This window comes from Nesoenas mayeri, assembly GCF_963082525.1.
Source record: "Nesoenas mayeri genome assembly, chromosome: 16".
Taxonomy (NCBI): domain Eukaryota; kingdom Metazoa; phylum Chordata; class Aves; order Columbiformes; family Columbidae; genus Nesoenas; species Nesoenas mayeri.
Window position 1 is genome coordinate 1,565,665 of NC_137562.1, and position 19,547 is coordinate 1,585,211.

The 19,547-nt window shown below is 42.1% G+C and overlaps 1 protein-coding gene across 8 annotated transcripts in view; it reads right to left on the reverse strand.

Moving 5' to 3' along the window:
* Nucleotides 1-1,277: 1,277 nt before the first annotated feature.
* RBM39 (RNA binding motif protein 39) overlaps nt 1,278-19,547 on the reverse strand; it is a 30,122-nt gene continuing 11,852 nt past the window's right edge. For 2 of the 8 annotated variants that reach the window (XM_080354470.1, XM_080354477.1), the window contains 13 exons: nt 17,572-17,637; nt 17,411-17,488; nt 15,895-16,012; nt 15,144-15,296; nt 14,465-14,602; nt 12,917-12,982; nt 11,843-12,047; nt 11,570-11,647; nt 6,311-6,343; nt 5,324-5,399; nt 5,099-5,204; nt 2,372-2,450; nt 1,278-2,272 (listed from right to left, as the gene is read on the reverse strand). In XM_080354470.1, the coding sequence (XP_080210596.1) occupies nt 2,172-2,272; nt 2,372-2,450; nt 5,099-5,204; nt 5,324-5,399; nt 6,311-6,343; nt 11,570-11,647; nt 11,843-12,047; nt 12,917-12,982; nt 14,465-14,602; nt 15,144-15,296; nt 15,895-16,012; nt 17,411-17,488; nt 17,572-17,637 (1,297 nt within the window). In that variant the 3' untranslated portion in view covers nt 1,278-2,171. Of the gene's footprint in view, nt 2,273-2,371; nt 2,451-5,098; nt 5,205-5,323; nt 5,400-6,310; nt 6,344-9,727; nt 9,898-11,569; nt 11,648-11,842; nt 12,048-12,916; nt 12,983-14,464; nt 14,603-15,143; nt 15,297-15,894; nt 16,013-17,410; nt 17,489-17,571; nt 17,638-18,785; nt 18,875-19,547 lie in introns of those variants that run through there. The other 6 variants (XM_080354476.1, XM_080354474.1, XM_080354472.1 and 3 more) reach the window with 6 other exon arrangements.

Sequence of the window (19,547 nt, forward strand, 5' to 3'; positions counted from 1 at the left end):
TGTTATCTCTTTCTCTCCCTATACCTAGTAATGTATAGAAACCGCTAAGCCTGCGATTGGCAAGAGAGCTACCACGAAGCATGCCGTACGGAGAAAATACCAACAGATCCTCGGTTCACACATTGTTTCTGATATATGCTTGAACGTAAATACGTTCATGCTGCTGTGGCATTAAAGACGTCTGTCAGAATATGTGTTTGCGCACACTGGTGCAAATGGTGGTTTCTACATTCAGTCCTGGGGTGCGCGGCTTTCAGAACTGGGACTGTGGAGTTGTCTGCGGAAATGCCGCTGTCAGATCACGCACACTCAATTGTTTACGAAAACATAGGCAGACGCCTTTTACCACGTAGTTTTGCATGCAGAGAGGTACATCTGTTCGGAAGAGACAACGTAATCGCGTGTGCACAGACAGAAGAAAAACCGATCCCTCCTGCCCTTCACCAGCGGGTCGCACTGTCGACCCTGCAACCCCTGTTATCTGCCCTTTGAAACAAAGCTCATCGTTGCTCCTGCTGTATTTCCATGTAAGGATAGGGCAGGTTTGCAACAGAACAACCGGACCCAGCACCTGTACAGACCCAGCACCTGTACAGCATTTATGTAGCACAGGTGCTGCTTCTCCAGATTTTAAGGGAGAAACACAAATCTACCCCTGGAAACCTCTGCCTGCTGCCATATGGCTCAGGAACCTCTGAAACTCCACCAACAACTGAGCTGAGCAACACAGCTGCTCTGCAACAGCTCCAGTGTCACTCCAGCTGCCACCAGCAACTGAAAAAAAGTCAACAGCAGAGCAGCTCCGCTTGGCTTCAGCAGCATCACATCATGCAGCACCACGTCGCACATTCCCAGCCCCTCTGCACATTCCCCTTGCAGCAGCTCCCACTGCCCAGCGCCTTTTCCTGCCCTGGCTGAACAGCCTCTGGCCGCAGCTCAACCAGTCACCCCAAACACCACGGCCACCCCAAACAGCAGCCCCAGACAGGAGCAGCCAGCCCAGCCACGTTCTGCACCGCTCAGCCAGCCTGTGGTTACAAACAACAGGGCGGGGGGAAGGGGCAGTAAGAGGGCGATCGGGGGGCAGGATTCCCAGCAGAAACCAGACTAAAAGCCAACATCAATTCCTCCTCCATCCTCCCGCTTCACCGTGATCTCTGCGGGTTCAGAGCAGCAGGAACCAGCGGTGTCCCCAACACCCACCGCTGCAAAGCACCTGTCACCTCTGCACTGCGTAAGTCACGCCGGGAGAGCGGAGGAATAAAGCTTCAGGAAAGGCCTTTTTAAGAGAATTTTATTTTGAGTGGTTCTTACAAAGATTGTTGCAATATGAAAGTCTTTGATAGAAATATCAAGCTGTCTTGTCAAACACACTGAAGTAACCCAAAAATATATTTCAGAGCTCACAGAGCTTAAAAAGAGCAAAGATTATATGCAACCAGAACAAAACATGTTTCTGTATTTCCTACTGCTTCTCAGACTCGGCTGAAATCCTTCACCTGTGCCACGCTGCGGACATAGAACCTGTCTGGAAATGCAGAGATGGTTTTGTTTGGAAACTTAGACACACCTCACACAGTATTTACAAAGAAACTTTTACAGATACATTAATCAAAAGTTACCATCAAGAAATAAAACCCTTCAATCCTTCTATTCTTACCAAATATTCAGCACAACGCAAGCTGAGGGGCCGTCTGGTCAGCTTTCAGTAGCCTTTTGAAAGTTCCATTTATACAAAACACTAAATATGTCCCTTCATAAAGTCTATCTCCGATATCAACCTTTAGCAGATCGCCTACATTTAGTGAAATGTAAAATGTAATTGCTGCGTTAAAAGAAAGGCTTGTGAAACATTAAAAATGTCATTATGTCCCATCTGCCTTTTACAGAGAACTTGTTTTCTATGAGCTACTTCTCAGTTCCTACAGATCACCTTAGTAAATGTACAAGAATTACAAGGCAGAACAAGAAGTCAACAGCTTTGTATACAGTGGAAATGCTAGTTAGGGAGAATGAACACACTGCATTTCTGCTTACTTCATTTTATTTTAAACGTAGCAGGAAGTGTACACAAAATGACATTAAATCCTTTCCTTTAGTTTTATCTAAATAAAAGATAACTCAATCTTCCTCCAAAAAATAACTATGTACAAAACTGACTAAATCCATCTTCATCGTCGGACAGGAACCAATAGCTGGGTTGCAGTCATGGAGTCCGGGAAGAGGCTGTGGTACGTGGGAAGAGGTACATAGGCTGCCGTAATCATTTTACCTGAGCAGAACATTTAAAGGGGAAAGAATAATAATCATCAGTATTTGGTATTTCTGTAACTCACAAATAAATGTCAGTCTGTACAGGTCACCCACTCACCTGCAAACCACCTCCCATGCAACGCGTTCACAGCTGCGATGGCAGCGGCGATCGAAGGACATTTGACGTACACGTTGCCCTGGAACACAGAAGCGATACAGCCCATCAGACAACTGGGAAACCTGCCCGGCTCCGCGCTCAGGACACGTCCCTGGCTCAGCTGGGGTCCCTGGCTCAGCCAGGACGCGCAAACCTGCCCGTGATGCTCCTGCTGGTATCAGCTGATAATGCAGAAGGAGCACCAGAAACCGGAGCAGTGGGCAGCGTCTGACTGACACGCATCGCCACGCACAACCACAGTCACCTCAGCACAAAACTTCTCTAAATAGGATTCTGCAAAACAGCCCAAATGTGAGCCTGACCTGAAATGATCGCTCACAATAAGCCTTCAAAGAGAGTATCGAATGGTTGCTGACTACAAATCTCATGTGAAACAGAAAAGCAGGAGTTTGGCCGCCTCAGCTCCCAGCCGCCCATCGAGTTCTGCAAGTCATCAACTTCAACCACAAAAGCGTCACTAGATCCGCAGTCCAGGCTGGTTCATGAAAGGGTTAAGCCCTCCATTCCCCGGGGCAGGAAAGATGGCAAGCACCTCAGGGAGGCCTGAGACACTAAAAATCCTCATAAATGAACTTCAGCATCTGTCTGTAGCTCAACAGGGACTGAGACAAAGGGGAAAAGCCCGTCAGAGCAGGGCAGGAAGAGCCTCAGATGATTTCTAACATAAATGACAGACTGATCTTTTAACTCCCCCAGAGATACCTAAAGCTTCCCATCCACACATTAAGCACTACAGCAGTCTAATCCAGAGCACTGCAATGTTTACATTCATCAACTGCCAGACATACAAACGCCCACATTGCATTTTGCTGTCTTCTTACTTAAAAACAGAGCATTACTTGAACCAGATAGAGATCCTAGCTGAACCAGATGTTATAGGACAAGAGAAAGAGAGTCCAGCCTTCCCTTTAGCAGCCCTTGCCAGCCTGTACTGTTCCTACCGTGACCCAACTCACTCCTTTGGAGGGCGAACCTGAGATCAGGGGCTCCCAGCAACCCAGGCACGCAGCTCCGGCCTCAGCCTCCCCTGGCACAGGGATCCCGGCTGATGGAGCCTCCAAGCGAGATGCAGCAACACAAAGCTTTAGTCTTCCTGCACACACCGCGCTGTAGACTGGGGCGGTACTCAGGACCACACGTTCAGTGGGGGCTGCGATCCTCTCGCCCCCAAATCACGGCTTGGGGGCTGGTTACTGACAGCCCTCAGCCTGGAAAGAGCCCTAAACCCACCAAAGGAAAATCCTTAAAGGACAAGGTGACCAGAATCTAAGTCAGGAGAACAGAATAGCACTGTGGAAACTTCGGTTCAAACAAAGTATTTTACAATATCAGTGGTTATTTTGTATCAGGGTCGCTACTGTGACAAAATGGATTTCATATGACAAACTGCTAATTCATGATACAGTAGCTATAGGTTTTTTTATTTTAAATCCACTTGCTAATGTGAACCAGACCTGCAGTAATATGTGCTCAGACACTATGGGGGGTAAGTTGAGGGCTGTTGCTTTGGGGGGGGTTGTGTGTTGGTTTTTTGTTGCTCTCCCCATCTGCTGAAGGACACATTGTTTTCTTTGAGACTGTAACAGGATTTACTCTGGGAAAGGTTTCCACCTCCCATCAGCCCAGCAGTCCAGCATAGCAGTGATGTTGAGGGTTACCAAATGCCAGCAGAGACTGTCCGTTGTTTTGTGTGCCAGACTGCAGCCCAGCTCTAATCCAACATCTCAGTAACCCACGTGAAAGGGTTTCGGGTGACAAGTCTTGTGTAGAGGCAGCACAGGGACAACAAAGGTTTGCAAGCGCCAAGGGCAGGACAGTCTCAGCTCAGCAACACCGACCGGCAGGGACAGCACCGAGATGTCAGCCTCGAACACACCACCACGCTGCCTCCGGCGTCTGATGGTTAGAAATCAATCTGACTACAAGAGCGTTTGAATCAGAACTTCAGTTTGGGCTGACATTTCTACATAAAGGGAGTTCAAGAAGGCCAAACCTCTCTATAGACCTTCCAGAGTTGATGTTCTTAGAGCTGAAACACAGGGGAAGAGATAACCAGTCTGCGGAATGTATAAAAGTGAACACAGAGAAGAATGTGTTTGCCTTTTTACCCCGCAGGCTGAGCCCCTCAAACAGGCATTAATCTGCAGTTAATTCTGCACAGGAGCCCCTTTTCTCTTCCCCCCCAGTTACAACTCCGGGCGCTGCGGCTGCCAGCGGCACCATTGCAATGTCACAGTGAACACAAGCGTTTCCAGCAGGGACCACCCCCCCATCTCAAGCCCACTGCAGCAGGGTGTCCTTTGTGCACAAGCTTGTATTCTCTAGACACAGAGGAAACTGCAGTTTTTGGGCAATGTGCAGCTTAAGGGAAAAGCCCAATATCAGAAATCAAGAGGCCACTACTCTTCAGGTTGTATTTCCACAGCAACTTCTGCTGTGTAAATCCCTAAGAGCAGACCGCTCTCAAACCCCCACTGGATTTACACACAATGACTCAAAACAGGAGGGAACAACACCTACGTTCTGCAAAAACTGTAAAATAACTTCAAGAAATCTAGAGTCCGCTTAAGAAAATAAAATAATACTTGTAATGCTCCCTCTATACGCTACAAAGCAACAAAGCTCCTAACACCCGCTCACTCAGCGTGTCCCTGGGAACAGTCATACCTGAGCCGAGTTTTTGTCTACATAGATGTGGATAACTCCTCCGTGTTTGTTACATTCCTCAATCACATCATCTTTAATTTCTGTATCCCAGCCAGCTTCTTCTTCACTGTAGGGGGTGGAGGAAGAACAGGACAGAGATGGAATTGTTACCACTCAGACAAAATCTTTTCTCAGATGTTAAAGTCATCAACAAACGCCAAACAGAAACGAAGATAAATCACTTACGTTTGGGGATTGAACATGTTGGAAAGCTGGAAGCACTGTGTTGCAAGCGGTTGTACAGAAGCAGCTGCAGCCAGAACTGTTGCAATGGAAAAAAAACAGTAAACAAATCTAAGAACCCACTATGCATGGCTACAACTTCAATTAGGATCTTCTACATATTCTTTAACATCCCAACATTCAGCAATAATAGCAGCAGTTCTAACTAAACAGCAAATCAAGGGCAGGAAAGCACAACTTATAACTAGGCGCTGTCTATGATAGAGAAACTTTAAACGGATTAATCCACAAAACAGCAGAGATGAGCTACAGCTGGAGCTGAGAAGTGAAATGATAACCCTGCACATTGATTTTGGCAGATTTTCAATGTGAACACCTAAATGCAGACAGACATCTCCACAGGTATCTGCACATTCTGCCCAAGCTGTGTGTCAGCAGCAGTTTAGAATGGAACTTTGTCAGTAGCTATGGGATTATTACTTGTCATTTATTGCTTGCTCATCATCACAGCTCATCGTATGAAAGACAAGCACTGTCTGTCCTATAGGCTCAAACTTCTGTTCGTTAAGCTGAATTAATGGCCACCTTCTCTCTACATAAGATGACATTTGGGCTGTGTGGTCAGAGTGAGATGGTGACTAATCTGGGACAGTCATCCCCACCTCCTGATTCTCAAATGACCACTCTGGTCCCCACCTCCAAGGCAGGAAAAAACCCCACACGCAACCACACCAAAACCCACACATCTCCTAGACCATCACATGGCTGGGAAATACTACCAGCACTGGGGAAACGCTACAAAGAAAAGGCTGGGTGTTGAACACACATTGTTATTTTCAGTCCATAAGCAATACATAGTACAATTCCTACTGGCACCAATAAAATATATAATTTCTCAGGGTGCTGGCAAACTCTACAGCGGAATCATTTCCCTTATAGACATCTGTAACAAAACCTACTGGTGACAAGTCGTATTAAATGCTAGTTTACCTTCATTCTGCTGAGATAGTCTCGTTTGCAAATCTAAAGAAAAATATACAGAAGTTAATTAGTACACTTACGAGCATTATTGTATCGTTACCTGCCAGGTTGTTGACCTTGTATTTTTGTGAAGACCTCAACCCACTCTCACTGTTCCTCTCTAGTTGTGAGTAGTTTCACTAATTTCACCTTCTCAGCTTTAATATTTGGTACTTGACAGAGATTCCATGACCACAAAGGTATTTCAAAGAGAATCAATACCTTAAAAGCAAAGACACGGCCACGTCCTTTAATTCATAGTATTGTTTCCACCTTGCCTTTGATGTGCTTAAATTCTTTGTAAAATGTACTTTGTTCCATGAGAAAATAATCACAGGCATTAGAACTCTGGCATCTTTACTAACAGAAAGCATTTAAGCACACAGTTATCCAAATGTGACCTTCTGAAAGCAGTTATCAAATTTAATTTCAAGTAGAATAAGGTGAAATTTCACCTGTTATCTTTTCATAGATGTCATGACACAAGTTACTTTAGTATTTTTCAAATTCAAGCCATTTTCAAGTGTTCCGAGCATTTAATTTGCTAAGAAAACGCTAATTACACGTTTAATACCATGCAGCTGCCCCAATTTGAAATAATGGGGACAAATGCAAGCTTTCTAACCATTTCCAAGTATATGATTCCAGTACTCAACATCTTTAACACAACAGAAAACTTTAGAATGCAAGAAATGGAAGCATAAACCTCTTAATTTATGCTCTGATTTAATTCACACGAGCACAGGGAGCTGCAAGACCTTCACCTTCATTGACTTGTTCAGAGCAGTGAAGTGATGGACCCCACGGAAGCTCCCCAGCTCAGCCCTGAAGGGACCAGGTGTCAACACGCTTCTTCCCTTTCTAACAAACTGTCTTCCACAGCCCTGCGGCCAACAGGAGTGAATCCTCCTGCTCTAAGCACCAGACAGTCTTGCTCAGGTGCCCTCCCACGGGGAGCTGAATGCACACTGATAACCACACTGATAAATCGGAGCTGGAGGAGCAGGTCTGCAGGCTGAGCTACAAGAAGAACCGGCTGTGCTGAGTGTGTTTTCCATCCTCAGCTACACAGAGTGAGGAACACTATGTGAGCTCTACAGCCCCTGCACCAAACAGGGCAAATCACACACATCACCAGTTCCAATTCTGAGCAGGGCTGAGGGTCAAATCAGTTGACAATATTTTGCAGCAAGGAGTTTTGCAGGTTGATTATCTGCTTCTGAAACATAACCCCATCCAGCAAATCTTTCCTCAGCTAACTGAATCTTCTCATTGCTCGTGACTGCAGAATGGTTCTCGCCTCGCACTTCTAAATTCACTCAAAATTTAGAAATTCACTGGCGCTCTGCACTGTCAACTCATTCTTCCCTACGTGCAGTTTTGAACAGTATATGCAAACTAAAATTATTACAACTGTCAAGTTAAGATCAAAGTAACTTTTTTCAGTATGTTCTGTACATATAATCTGTACAAGTAGCAAGTTTAGCACAACTACATACATGCTTAGTACAGAGAAAGCAGAAATACAGAACTACCTGTCAAAGCATTTTGTGTCTTTAAACAAAATAAAGTTGTTTATTCTCAAACACAACCAGCTTTAAACAAACAAAAGCCTGAGAAGTGTTTCCCAGTTTTCTAAGTAGCTACTTACAACAGAACAGCAGCCTGAACAGCGGTCCTAGATATCACCTCTTTGTTCCTCTGTTGCAACACACTATCTCCATCTTTTTCATAAACAGATAGTTCCTTCCCAAAAGTAAGGAATATTCTGTCCCACAAGGCATTACAAGAATGTTCTATAGCTTCACAGTTATTTTAAGTTTCAGAATTTACTAGAGAACAGAAAGTATCCAGCTACAACTGTTCAGCTTAAATTCTTTCTCCTGCTGGAATTCTCTCCATGGGAATAATATCTAAGTTCTCAGGTCTCCCATAAAACTAATCATTTACTTTATTTTAGTTTGATTCAACCTATCTCGTGCATGGGTGACCAGAACCGTTCACACATGTGTAGGCAGCATCTCAGATGCTCACATACGGTACCTCTAGGAACACAGCTGCACCTTCAAAAATGCATCACGCTGACAGTTCACATTCACTCACTGGAGTATTTAGATACTTTCTTCCTCCTTGTCTCTCTTTCACTGCTAAGTGGAAGGCTATATAACTAGAATTTGTTTCAATCCTGAACAGGTGAACAGCGTACAACATCCCAAGAATCCCTTCCTGACAGCACCTCTGTATTTACTCATCTCACTCCTACTCTTGTTGACCATTGTTTTTCATGTAAACATCAAACAAGATCAGCCCAACACTGACCTTTGGCTTCAACAACAGCCTCCATCCTTCCCAGCTTTCCCCTGAAAACAATCCCTCTTTCTTTGAGCCTGTTTCTTCACACATCTTGTCCTCCCTGCACTACCCACTCCTCTGGTTCAGTAACTTCCAAATGACGCAAGTCGAAAGTTCAGAGCCTAGTTCTACTACTGCTCTTCTGACTGGGAAAAGCCAGTTTTATTGAAGATTGTTAGTCTTTAAATGTAGTTTCTCTGAAAAGTATGCTACACTTCAATAATATTCTCCAGTTTACCCATGTTCAGTATTGACTTTTGAAGGAGAGAAAAAAAATCAGAGTGAAAGGACTGGAAACTGGTCAGATCATGTTCTTCTTCTCCAAGTGTAGGTGATTTAGAGTTAGATGTTCCAGCTATATGTTGTGTCACAGATTTAAAGTATTTATCTACAATACCAGATACCAGCCAGCTGGAACTGCACATCTCATGCTTCATGTACCCATTCCCTCCCTAATTTGATGGGAGTTCTCTTTCTGCTCTGAACTGAGTACATTCAGCTCTTACTTTCTGACCAGTGTCCCCACTACAAAACTGAGGCAAGGGGATTCTTTCGAAACATTTCTAGAGTAGTTTTTCATCCGAACTCGGCCCTGCTTCCTTTTTGTTCTCTTTAAGAGCTGGTAGATCATCATCTATGCTTTCATGTCTTTTGCAAGGTCTAACTCAAACTGACTGTTGGCTGGTAATTCTCATTTTATCCATTTCCCAGACTAAAAGTATTGGTTTATCATCGGTCTTCTCTTCCCCCTGTTCTTCAGAGGCTCTGAGCTTATCCTTATTTCTTTTGAGGCAGTTAATGGCATGGAGCCCATTTCTAACAGGACGGTTTCTTCTGTGGAATACAGATGCAATATGGCATTAGCAATCTGGAACTGAAGAAACGTTTTACACCCTGCCTGTTCCAACACCCAACGTGCTCAGAGCAGATGACTTCATTGCCTTGATTCTTCAAGCACCGCTTTTGAAATCTGAAGCCTTAGTTACAGACCTGGTTTGTTTATCCTTCCATTTAAACTTGAGTAACTCACGAACCCTCAATGGTCATTTCTATTCTCATCCATAATATCTTCATTACTTACCAAATTGAGTTTAAAATAGCATCCCCTCTTCATGAGTCAGTGAGTGTTTGATGAAGAAATTTGTCGGATATCACATCCAGGAATATCTGGGCCCCACCATTATTACTAGCAATTCTTCTCCAATCTGTATCAGGGAAGTTAAAGTCTCCCATAATGACATAATTCCTGGTAGTAATTTTCTCTAACAAGAGTAAAGAGATCTTTAATCCATAACCAAATCTCACTTTGGGGATAGCTCATGACTCTACGGTAGTAAAAACTTTCATCTTTTTCCCAAATTTACTTAAGTTGCACATGCCTGCATTATTCCTTTTGCACAATACAAGTGGAATAAACAATGCTATTCCTACCATTTATCTCTACAGTTACTCAACATGCACATTCTTCAATACCCTGTATGCAGCCTTGTCATTTACTCCTCCACAGCCAGGCTGTCTCACACAGATTCTGTGCTATCCTAACAGGTCAGCTGCGTCAGACATTTCTGGCCATGTTCCTGATTTAGGGAGCTTGTTTTCTTTGGCTTGTTCATTTCAAATATGGGGGTGAAGAAAGGATTGGTGTTTATTACAAATATTTCTCTCATTTCTCATTGACTACAGCTGTTTCCAAGCAGACTGGCAGACCACTTCATCACCTACATTAATGGTGATCTAATTGCAGTGGTGTTTACCTTTCCTTCTCTTCCTGGACTAGATACGCTTTTTTCCTTGCCACTGTCTTTTTCATCTTTTTCTTCTCAGTTAGAAATAAAATCTCATTCCTCAACCCACAATTTTCTCTCACTAGCCAGCTCCTTTTCCTTCCAGGAGTGTATCTCTAGAAGGACCCTGTTATATTCTTTTGGCAACTATCTACAGTTTCACACGTGTGCTCTTCCCAAAACTGCAGCTGAACTTCAGCAGCGTGATTCAGGTGTATCGTAAGTCTGAATCACTTCTGTCACAAACTGCTGGAAGACAAAAACAATGCCACCTATTCTTTCTTGATTTCCTGACGCTTTTCACACATGGCAGCATCTAGTTATTTGTGACATTCAAGTCTTTTCTACTGCTAAGACAGTATTAATAAAAAATAACAGAAAGAAGAAATTCCACTCCATAAATTCCTCATTTCGTGCAGGAGGTTACTTGTTGCTCTTGTTCTGACACAGTTTGTTGCTTAGGCCAGCTACAAACTAGTGGCAGCATCAATATCCTCAGCCTCATTCCCGCTCACAACAAAATAAAGTCTCAGTAACTCTTGCAACACATCCACACGCAGAACACACAAACCACAGCCAATTTCCAGCAGCACACAAAGCCCCTGACGTACAGTGTCCTTCCTCACCAGGACACACACTGAATAAACCTAACGCTGCTGTAGTCTTAGTTGTGTCCCCCAGAAAGTCCTAATAACCTTCTTGTTCCTGGTACACCTCTGTTTTTCCAGAAGGGTCAATCCCCTTCCAATTATGAGCCTGCCATTTTTATCAGTGAACATTTACACCGCAGTACAACATAAAAGTCCCCATTAGTACAGGGAACAGTAAAGATAGAGTTGGAGGCTTGGGATGGATTAAGTGAACCACAACTTATTTGCCAAAAATAATGCAATGTGAATCATGGCCATCAAAGTGGTCATTTACTGTCACTGTGTATTTGCTCATGGATTCGCAAAGCTTTACAGTTTGTAAAACATGTCATAATACCTCTATTTTCACTTTAAAGGATCACAAAATGTAGTTAAGTATCTCTTGTCTCAAAAATCTAAAGCATGAGGTATTTTTGGAAAATAAATAGGTCATCACTTCTTACCTGCCACAGCTCCAAATGCCAAAGATCCGCTCATCTGCAGAGCCTGCTGTGCAGCCGGGGGAATCTGCAAACCAGTACCTAGAACGGAATATATACATAGTAGTAAGCACTTGTTCACTCAGGGATGCAGTAACAGAAGTATCAGAAATCTTACTCTCTTAAAAGCTTAAAAATACCATTCCATGAATTTTGCCTAATATTCAGTGGGGTGTTTTAATTCAAATTCTGGAACTTTTGTATTTTCGCATATTTCCTATTAATCATTGCACATACCTTCTGCAAGTCTTGCCATCAACTGAAGGCGACCAGTTGTTCCCAAGTCAATTCCAGTCCGTTCCAACTCATCACTGTCCAAAAAGGAACTAGCACTGGAAGCATCAGTGCGCTCAGTTACATGCCCAACTTTCATGGGCCTACCAGCCAGCTCAAATCCATTCAGTTGTTCCAAGGCCTTTTTGGCACACTCAGAGTCTGAGAACTGTAGATAGGAAAAAAGTTAATTCACTAACACTGCCTGCAGGATTCAGCAACACTTCTACCATACATAATAGCCCATACACACAAGTAATATGAAATTTAAGATAACAGTAGCTACAAGCTTTTAAACTGAACACACACAAAAGTTTAGAGATTTACCTTCTCATATTTAAATAAGAATATATTTAAATATATATTATTAAGCTAGAACATGTAGCTACTGCAATCAACAGAAGTCATAGCTACGGTTGTCTTTCAACACTTTCCAAGAACAACAGTCACTTCCCTTTGTAACTGCCATGTATGTACTGGCTACTCGTAACAGATGTTCCGCTTTATGTTGCCTAATGTCAAATTAAATATATATAAATAATTTTTCAGTGTTCACATCATCAAATATTAGCTATATAGTTAGTCCAGCCTCATTTGTCTCCAAGTGCCAGAGGTCCCAGCTAAGACCTTTTTTCTGTGACAAACTGGCCAGCCAGTCAAGAAACCCAAGTTCACAAAACTATGCATCTGAAGGTAAAGAGGAAAGATGTTTTAGCCTCTAAAACTGTATTTCCCCTAGCAATTCAACCATGTCCAGAGTACTGTGGCAATGCCAGTCCTCACCAGAATCTTTGCCTGCAGAACACAGCACAGCTTTCCCAGGTGCTGACCACCACGTACACTATTCCATTCTGAACATGAGCACTGTTCAACCACAGCACCCACAGCGAACTCAGACACAGTGAACAAGGCCATTGTTGCACATCCTGCAACATGACATTTCCGAGATGAGACTGAACAGAGAATGCTAAGTAAGCTATGCTACTATACAGGAAGGTTACACTCAGAAGCTAACAAGTCCGGCAATTCTAGCCATACCGTAATAAATCCGTATCCTTTGGAGCGTCCAGTTTCACTATCCATCATCAGCTGAATGCTTTCAATCTAAAAATAAGAATAAACCTATTTATTGTCTGTCATTTTAGAACAAAATATATATCAAAACAAAATCTGAATACAGCCCTGCCTAACATACATGTGAAACCTTTTTTTTTAAGCAGTTCTTTATTCCTTCCTCAAGTCAAGATTAGCGTACAGGTAGCAGGACAGGTACTTTGATATTAAAGCAGAAGCAGGTAAGCATAGAGGTGACGCACAATTTGAGTCCAGCTACAGACAGAGCCTTGGTCCTGATTCGACATTCCAGCAGACATTACCAAATTCTAACAAACATGAGTCATGGCATCTCGCACACTGAGAAACTCCATTTTACAAGATAAGACACACAGACTGCATGACTTTGACCACAGGCTGTAAGAAAAATGTGCATATTTTAAACTATTATTGGCATATGGGAAATCCTACAGGTTTACAGTTACTGAATTTAAAATCTATTAGTAAGTCATCCCTGAGCCATAAAATACTGTGGGGAAGAAACGGCAACACAGAAGAAGAAAAGCTGAGTTTAAGACTGAAGTATATGGGATCGGGAAAAACCTCTGCAGCCCTACATGTAAGCCTCCTAAACTATGCTAATCCTACTGCCAGACCTTGAGTGAAAACAGAACAACAGCAGCCAAGTGGATTAAAATGTAATAAATTGCTTTTGAGCAACAGAATTAAAGGAATACACATGCTGAATATGAATAAAGCATCCAAAAAGCACTGTTACAGTATGTATGAGGCAGGGTTGATATCCATGTATGAAAAAACAGCAATGAACTTTTGCAGATGGAGTGTATTACTTTTTCCCTACCCATTAATGATATACCCATGAGACCTCAGTTAGCACAGCAGGGCTAACACTGACTATGACTCCACTGGAAACTCCAGATATGATCTGCTTGTTTCCAGAATTCTCTACAAAACGCACAACCATGCTGCAAACTGGAGCCCAATGGTCAGGAGTGAAAAGGGGCCCGTGTGGGAGCTGAACGGGACACACCGCTGGTTCACAGTGGCAGCACGAGCTAATAAGCAAAAATCCCCAGAAACAGATGAAACTATTAAATTCACAGTGAGCAGAACCCAGACCTGATGCTGCGCTTTAACCGGTGAAATAGGGCCCCCAATCACTTGCTGGGGGGAAGATACTGACAAACTGCAGCAGGATATAAGGCAGGGAGTTTTTGCTGGGGTTTTGGTTTTGTTTTGTAATTTTAGGTATTCACTGAACTCTCAGCTTTCCTCCATAAGACCTGCCATTCAAAAATCACTGGATCACACCACAAATCAAGGTTATTTGTTCTCCAATACTAACTATGTATCTAAAGCCTTATGGATGTGCAGGCACAGAAGAGCGAGAAAAAACCCTAAATGTTTTGCAGGTATGCAGCTGAATTATTTCCAGAAGCTGTGAGTGCTCTACAACTAATCTATGTTTTTCAGATAAACTAGCATTACATAATATGCCAAATTAAAATTTACCCGGCCAAATGGCTCAAAAATTCCTCGAAGCATATCTTCAGTGATGTTGAAGTGTAATGATCCCACATAGAGCCTCATAGGGCCAGCACTGCCCTTCTGCAGGTTGTTTGCCATTGCTGCTGCTCTGTTTTTCTCTGCCTAAGAAAGGGAAAAAAGAAAAGCTTGCTTTTTGTAAGAATTTAATTAAAAAGCCTAACATAAGCAGAGTACATCTAGCAGATTAAAACTAGCACATCACCAAAAACCACAAGCTTGTTTATAACCTGCACATTATACATCAGACTGTAGATCTACAAAATCCAAGACAGTGGCAAAGTACAGACACAGCTTCCAAATGCCTTTCAGTTGAACAAGTGCATGCAGAATTCTGGCTTTTATCTAGTAAATTAACATTCTACCTTTCATATACACTGGAAAGCATACATAAGATATACTACTATTCTGTAACACTACTACAGTTCAATTATTACTATTTTCAAAATGTATTTATATCACCTCAAATTGCTTTGCCTGTCAACTATGAGAAACTAAAGGTCCACTTATAATTAGCTTAAATAACCATGCTTGTTAAGGTTTTCCAAATGTTCAACAGCCAGCAAACTTTCAAATCGTGAGTTTCCCAGCAAGAGAAAAGAGGCGCTGCTCAACCCGAATAAAAACGAGGTTTCCAGCTCCTCACCTGTGACGCTTGTACTATGATGGGTACACCCAGGACTCTCTGCCCCGTCAGTCCTATTGCCAGAGGCACCGAACTCACATCAACAAACTCTACATAAGCAATTCCCTTTGACCGCCTGGAATTCCTGTCCGAAATCATTCGCACATCACGAACCTGAAAGGCGAGTACAGAAATGTTAGAGAGAAAAGAAAAAACACTAATGCAGTCCATTTCTCAGACAAGTATTAATAAAGAGACAACATCTGCCATGCCAATGGCTTCCTAGTTGTGCTGCCAGTCTGTAGTAGCATAAAGCACATGCCCGAGGAGAGCGAGCACCAAAAGCTGCCATTCCAAGGCAAATGTCATGGCTACGGGAGCAGGGGCAATAGAATACTTGCATCAGCGTAATGCTTCATGGCAGAACCTTACAGCTGACAGAACAAATCAAGTTCTTCAAAATTAAAAGTTAAATTAGTTTTTAAATTACACTAAAACTGGTAGACCTATCTGCAAAAGACAAACTTCTGAAACATGACATTGTTTGAATCAGAACAGCATTGCCATGTTTTGTATCACGTCACATACTGAACAACAAACTCCTAATAAACTACATTTTCACACTCAAAGCCTTTAAGAATTAGTTGATCATTGTTCATCCCCTTTCACCTGTATAGGAAGCTCCAGAAAGCCATTTGCTTACAGTTCCACACAACATCAATCCTCAGCTTGAGGAAGTATTCAGAATTCTTTTAACCTCCCTATTAATTACCTTCCCTACTGTAGAGAAAAACTCTTCCAGGTCTCTTGGTCGAATTCTTGCAGCCAACTGCATGCAGAATACTGTGCGAGCATCCCTCTCTTCAGGGGTAAGATTATCAATAGGTTCTCTGGAAAGAGGAAAGGTCAGTTAAAAAATGATCTCATTTAAGATAACTCAGCTCTGGACTATGCATGAAACTTGAAATAATCTTAAAAGTCTGATGGGGAAAAGAACACCTGCCACATTAAAAAAGGCAAGGTCAAGAAATGAAGGGAATGCCTAATGTTATTATATTTACTCTTTGACATAACTGAACATCCTGTTTCAACTGTAAGCATTAAATATTACTGGAAAAATGAATTTTAAGTAAGGAAGTCTCAACTAAACAGAGGTGCCATTTTGCTACTACCCAGAACAGGCAGCAGTACCACAAAGGAGCTCGTAGTCAAGAGGATGAAATGAAATGACACGAAAACAATGAAAAATGGATTGGCTGAGCCTGGCTGGCTGAACTCTCAGACAAATGGTACAAACTCCATATTTCGTAAGATTTTTAGTTCGCAAAGCCACATCTACCCAGTCACTTCGTAATCACTACAGCCACTGCATAAACAAAACCGGCACCTACACAAACAGAATTCCCAGCCCTCATTTTATAGCTTCAGCTTGTTAACCCATACAAAAGTATGAGCAGTGAATAATTACTCTCATGCTTGACACCAGAAGCACTAGATTAATTTTATTTTGATACTAATCAGCAGCCGAAATTAGTTGCACTACTTTTTAAGCCTTCAAATCTAAAAAAACATCTGACTTGTACTTAAGTACAGGACAGAATTAGCATGCTGGATATTTGGTTGAGTTTCCAATCATGTTGTATGTATTTATATTTTTATAAATATTAAAAAAAAAAAAAAAATCACTGAGAATACACAAGAAAAATTTAAAGTAAATTGTCTCAGTGAAGTTTGCCAATAATAATTAAAAAAGGAAAGACTGGTTAAATTTAACTGCTTTCATTTAGAGAATAATCTCATTAGCAGCTATCTAAATCCAATTCCAATTCCAATGAGAAGCCTAAGAATGTGTAAGTACCTCCACGATTTCAAGAGTGTCTGGCTTCTCTACAAACAACTTCAATACACATCGAATCGGAAAAAGCAGTATTTGTACAGTACTTTTCCACTTCACATTTAAGATTATTAAGTAAGATTTAGCAGCAAAGGTAGCTAATTTAAATCACAATTAACAGGAAAAAGATTGAGAATGCAGAAACACAAAAATCAAAGCAAGACATGTTTTGCAAACTGATATTATTTACAACTATACACTGTTGTTGAGGAGGGAGATATAATTTACGACATAGGGATAAAACAACATACTTTCCATGCCCTCCTCTCTGGGCTTTCAGAATAAATTCCAGCTTCACTTGTGCACGTAAGCTGGAGCACGTGGCCATACATCATTTCACCATTACTTTCCAAACTTCAATTGAGAAAAAAAATAAGAGTGTAAAATTTCCTACCTAACAGGGCTCTTGTCTTTTCTGAAGGGACTTTTGCTTCTGGAGCGTCGTCTGCTGTAAAGAGAGATCAACAAGACACTAAGAAAACCTTCAAATATATCAGTCTGATTTGAAACAAAACGTATTAATGATGCAAGAAAAGGTAGAGAAAATGCAGAAACCTTAATTTGATGCTGTGGGGCAGACCAATCTTCCCTCTGATGGCACTGTTGAATTTTGGACCAGAACTACAACAAAAGCAAAGACAGACATTACTCACCGGAGTACCAGAATTCAAGTTTTCCTGCCTGTACTCACATTACATCGCAAGTGCTTCCCCACCCTTGCACCTCAACTTGTGAACGTTTTCCAGGAGCAGCACCCATAGCATGCAGGAGCCACGTGCAACACTGCGAACCGTAAGGCACAGAATATGCTCCCTGCACAGTTTCCGCATCACAAAACCCCAGAATTCACAGGACTCCAAGGAAGAACTGAATCAAGAGCCAGCCAGACATGGCACATTTGTATATGCAAAAAGATCCTGACCTACAGCTACAGCTATAATCTTCTTTACATGTTTTGTTCTCCATAGGCATGTTCTACCTACTGCTGACTGCAAAGCTGTACATTAACAGCTTGGAACTCAGCCTCAGCATTTCAAGCGAAGTGGTGCTGGCAGCACTATTTGATCAAGTGCAACATTTTAAAACTGAAAGTTTCATGAAATTTAAGGTGCAAGTGGAAATGAAAAGTAGCTCCCTGCAGACATCTGCAAGGGACACATTTACTAATGCTGTCTCAGCTCTAGACACTAAAGTGTAACATGTAAATGCAGCTTCAAGTAAAGTTCTTAACAGACATCAAAACAGAGTCATTTAAGCCAGCGGTTAACCTTACACAGACATGTCACCACAGAAGGAATCCAATCTCTTGGCTGAATCTAATTTTAGTTCTCTAGGCTTCACCGAGGCTGTAAGAACAACTGGCAATCTGCCATTTGCTTCCATGGCAGAGCCAGTTCTCTTGCTAGGGACTGGGGCACAGGGTAACAGCCCGTGATATGACCAGTAAGATCTATCCTATCATGTTCTCCCTGAACTTGAGCTCCTTGTAGATCCAAGGCAAAGAACACCACCTGTTCACGTTCTTCCTGAGGCACTGCTGCACACACTGAATGCTAGGGGATTGTCTTGCTGACTCTTTCTGCTGTGGCTATAAATTGATGTGAGAACACCCTGAAAGACGTGGCAGTCTGAAGACATTAAGTAAAGTTTCACTAAATCCATTTAGCCAATCAATTTGTCTGATAAATTCTTCTTGCTACTCAGTGGAGTAGTAATGCTTAGAGTTAAACTCAGCATCCACACCAAGGAGAAAGATGCCCATTTCTAACCATGTCATGACACAGGTAGAAGTAGTGGGGCCAAGATCCAAAACCGTGCTGGCCGGATTAAAGCAAGGGAAATATGGCCCTGTGTAACACTGGAAAAAAAAAATAAAGGAAAAAAGATCATTTAGAAACTACTTATTAAGAGAAAATAAGACATAAAAAACAGGCACACATTGATATGAGATCACTATTGATCAAAAACAGACCCTTTTTTTTGCCTAGGATAAATTACTCCCTTTCCTACTCAAGTCCAGACAAATGACTGCTGAGAGCACCCATCCGGGCTCTCCAGTGTCTGACACTGCCAAAAGCTGCATCGGGAAGTGTTGGTACTAATTCCAGAGGCTGGCTTCTTATCAGGGACAGGATTACCTTGCATCTTCATACCTGACGTAGAACATGGTGTTCTCTATTTCAATTCAAATGCAGCAAGACAAATCAATTACAGTGATTCCAGATTAACAACCAGACCAACTAAATGATGGTCAATAATCAAGACTAAGAGTTTTTGAGGAGACAGTAAAAGAAATTATTTAAGTGGTTGTCTAAACCTAATTAAAAAAAACTGAGAAGAAACACAATAACAGCTTTGAAGTACATGCACAACTTCCAAGGGGGAAAAGAAAAGAAAGAAAGAACCACAAAACCAAAAAACCCACCACTACATCAGCAACTCCAAAAATCTCTGTTCTATTTTCAATTTTGACTACACAGGAGCAATGTTAAAAAAGCCCATTAACAGACTGCTAGAACAGACTGAGCAGA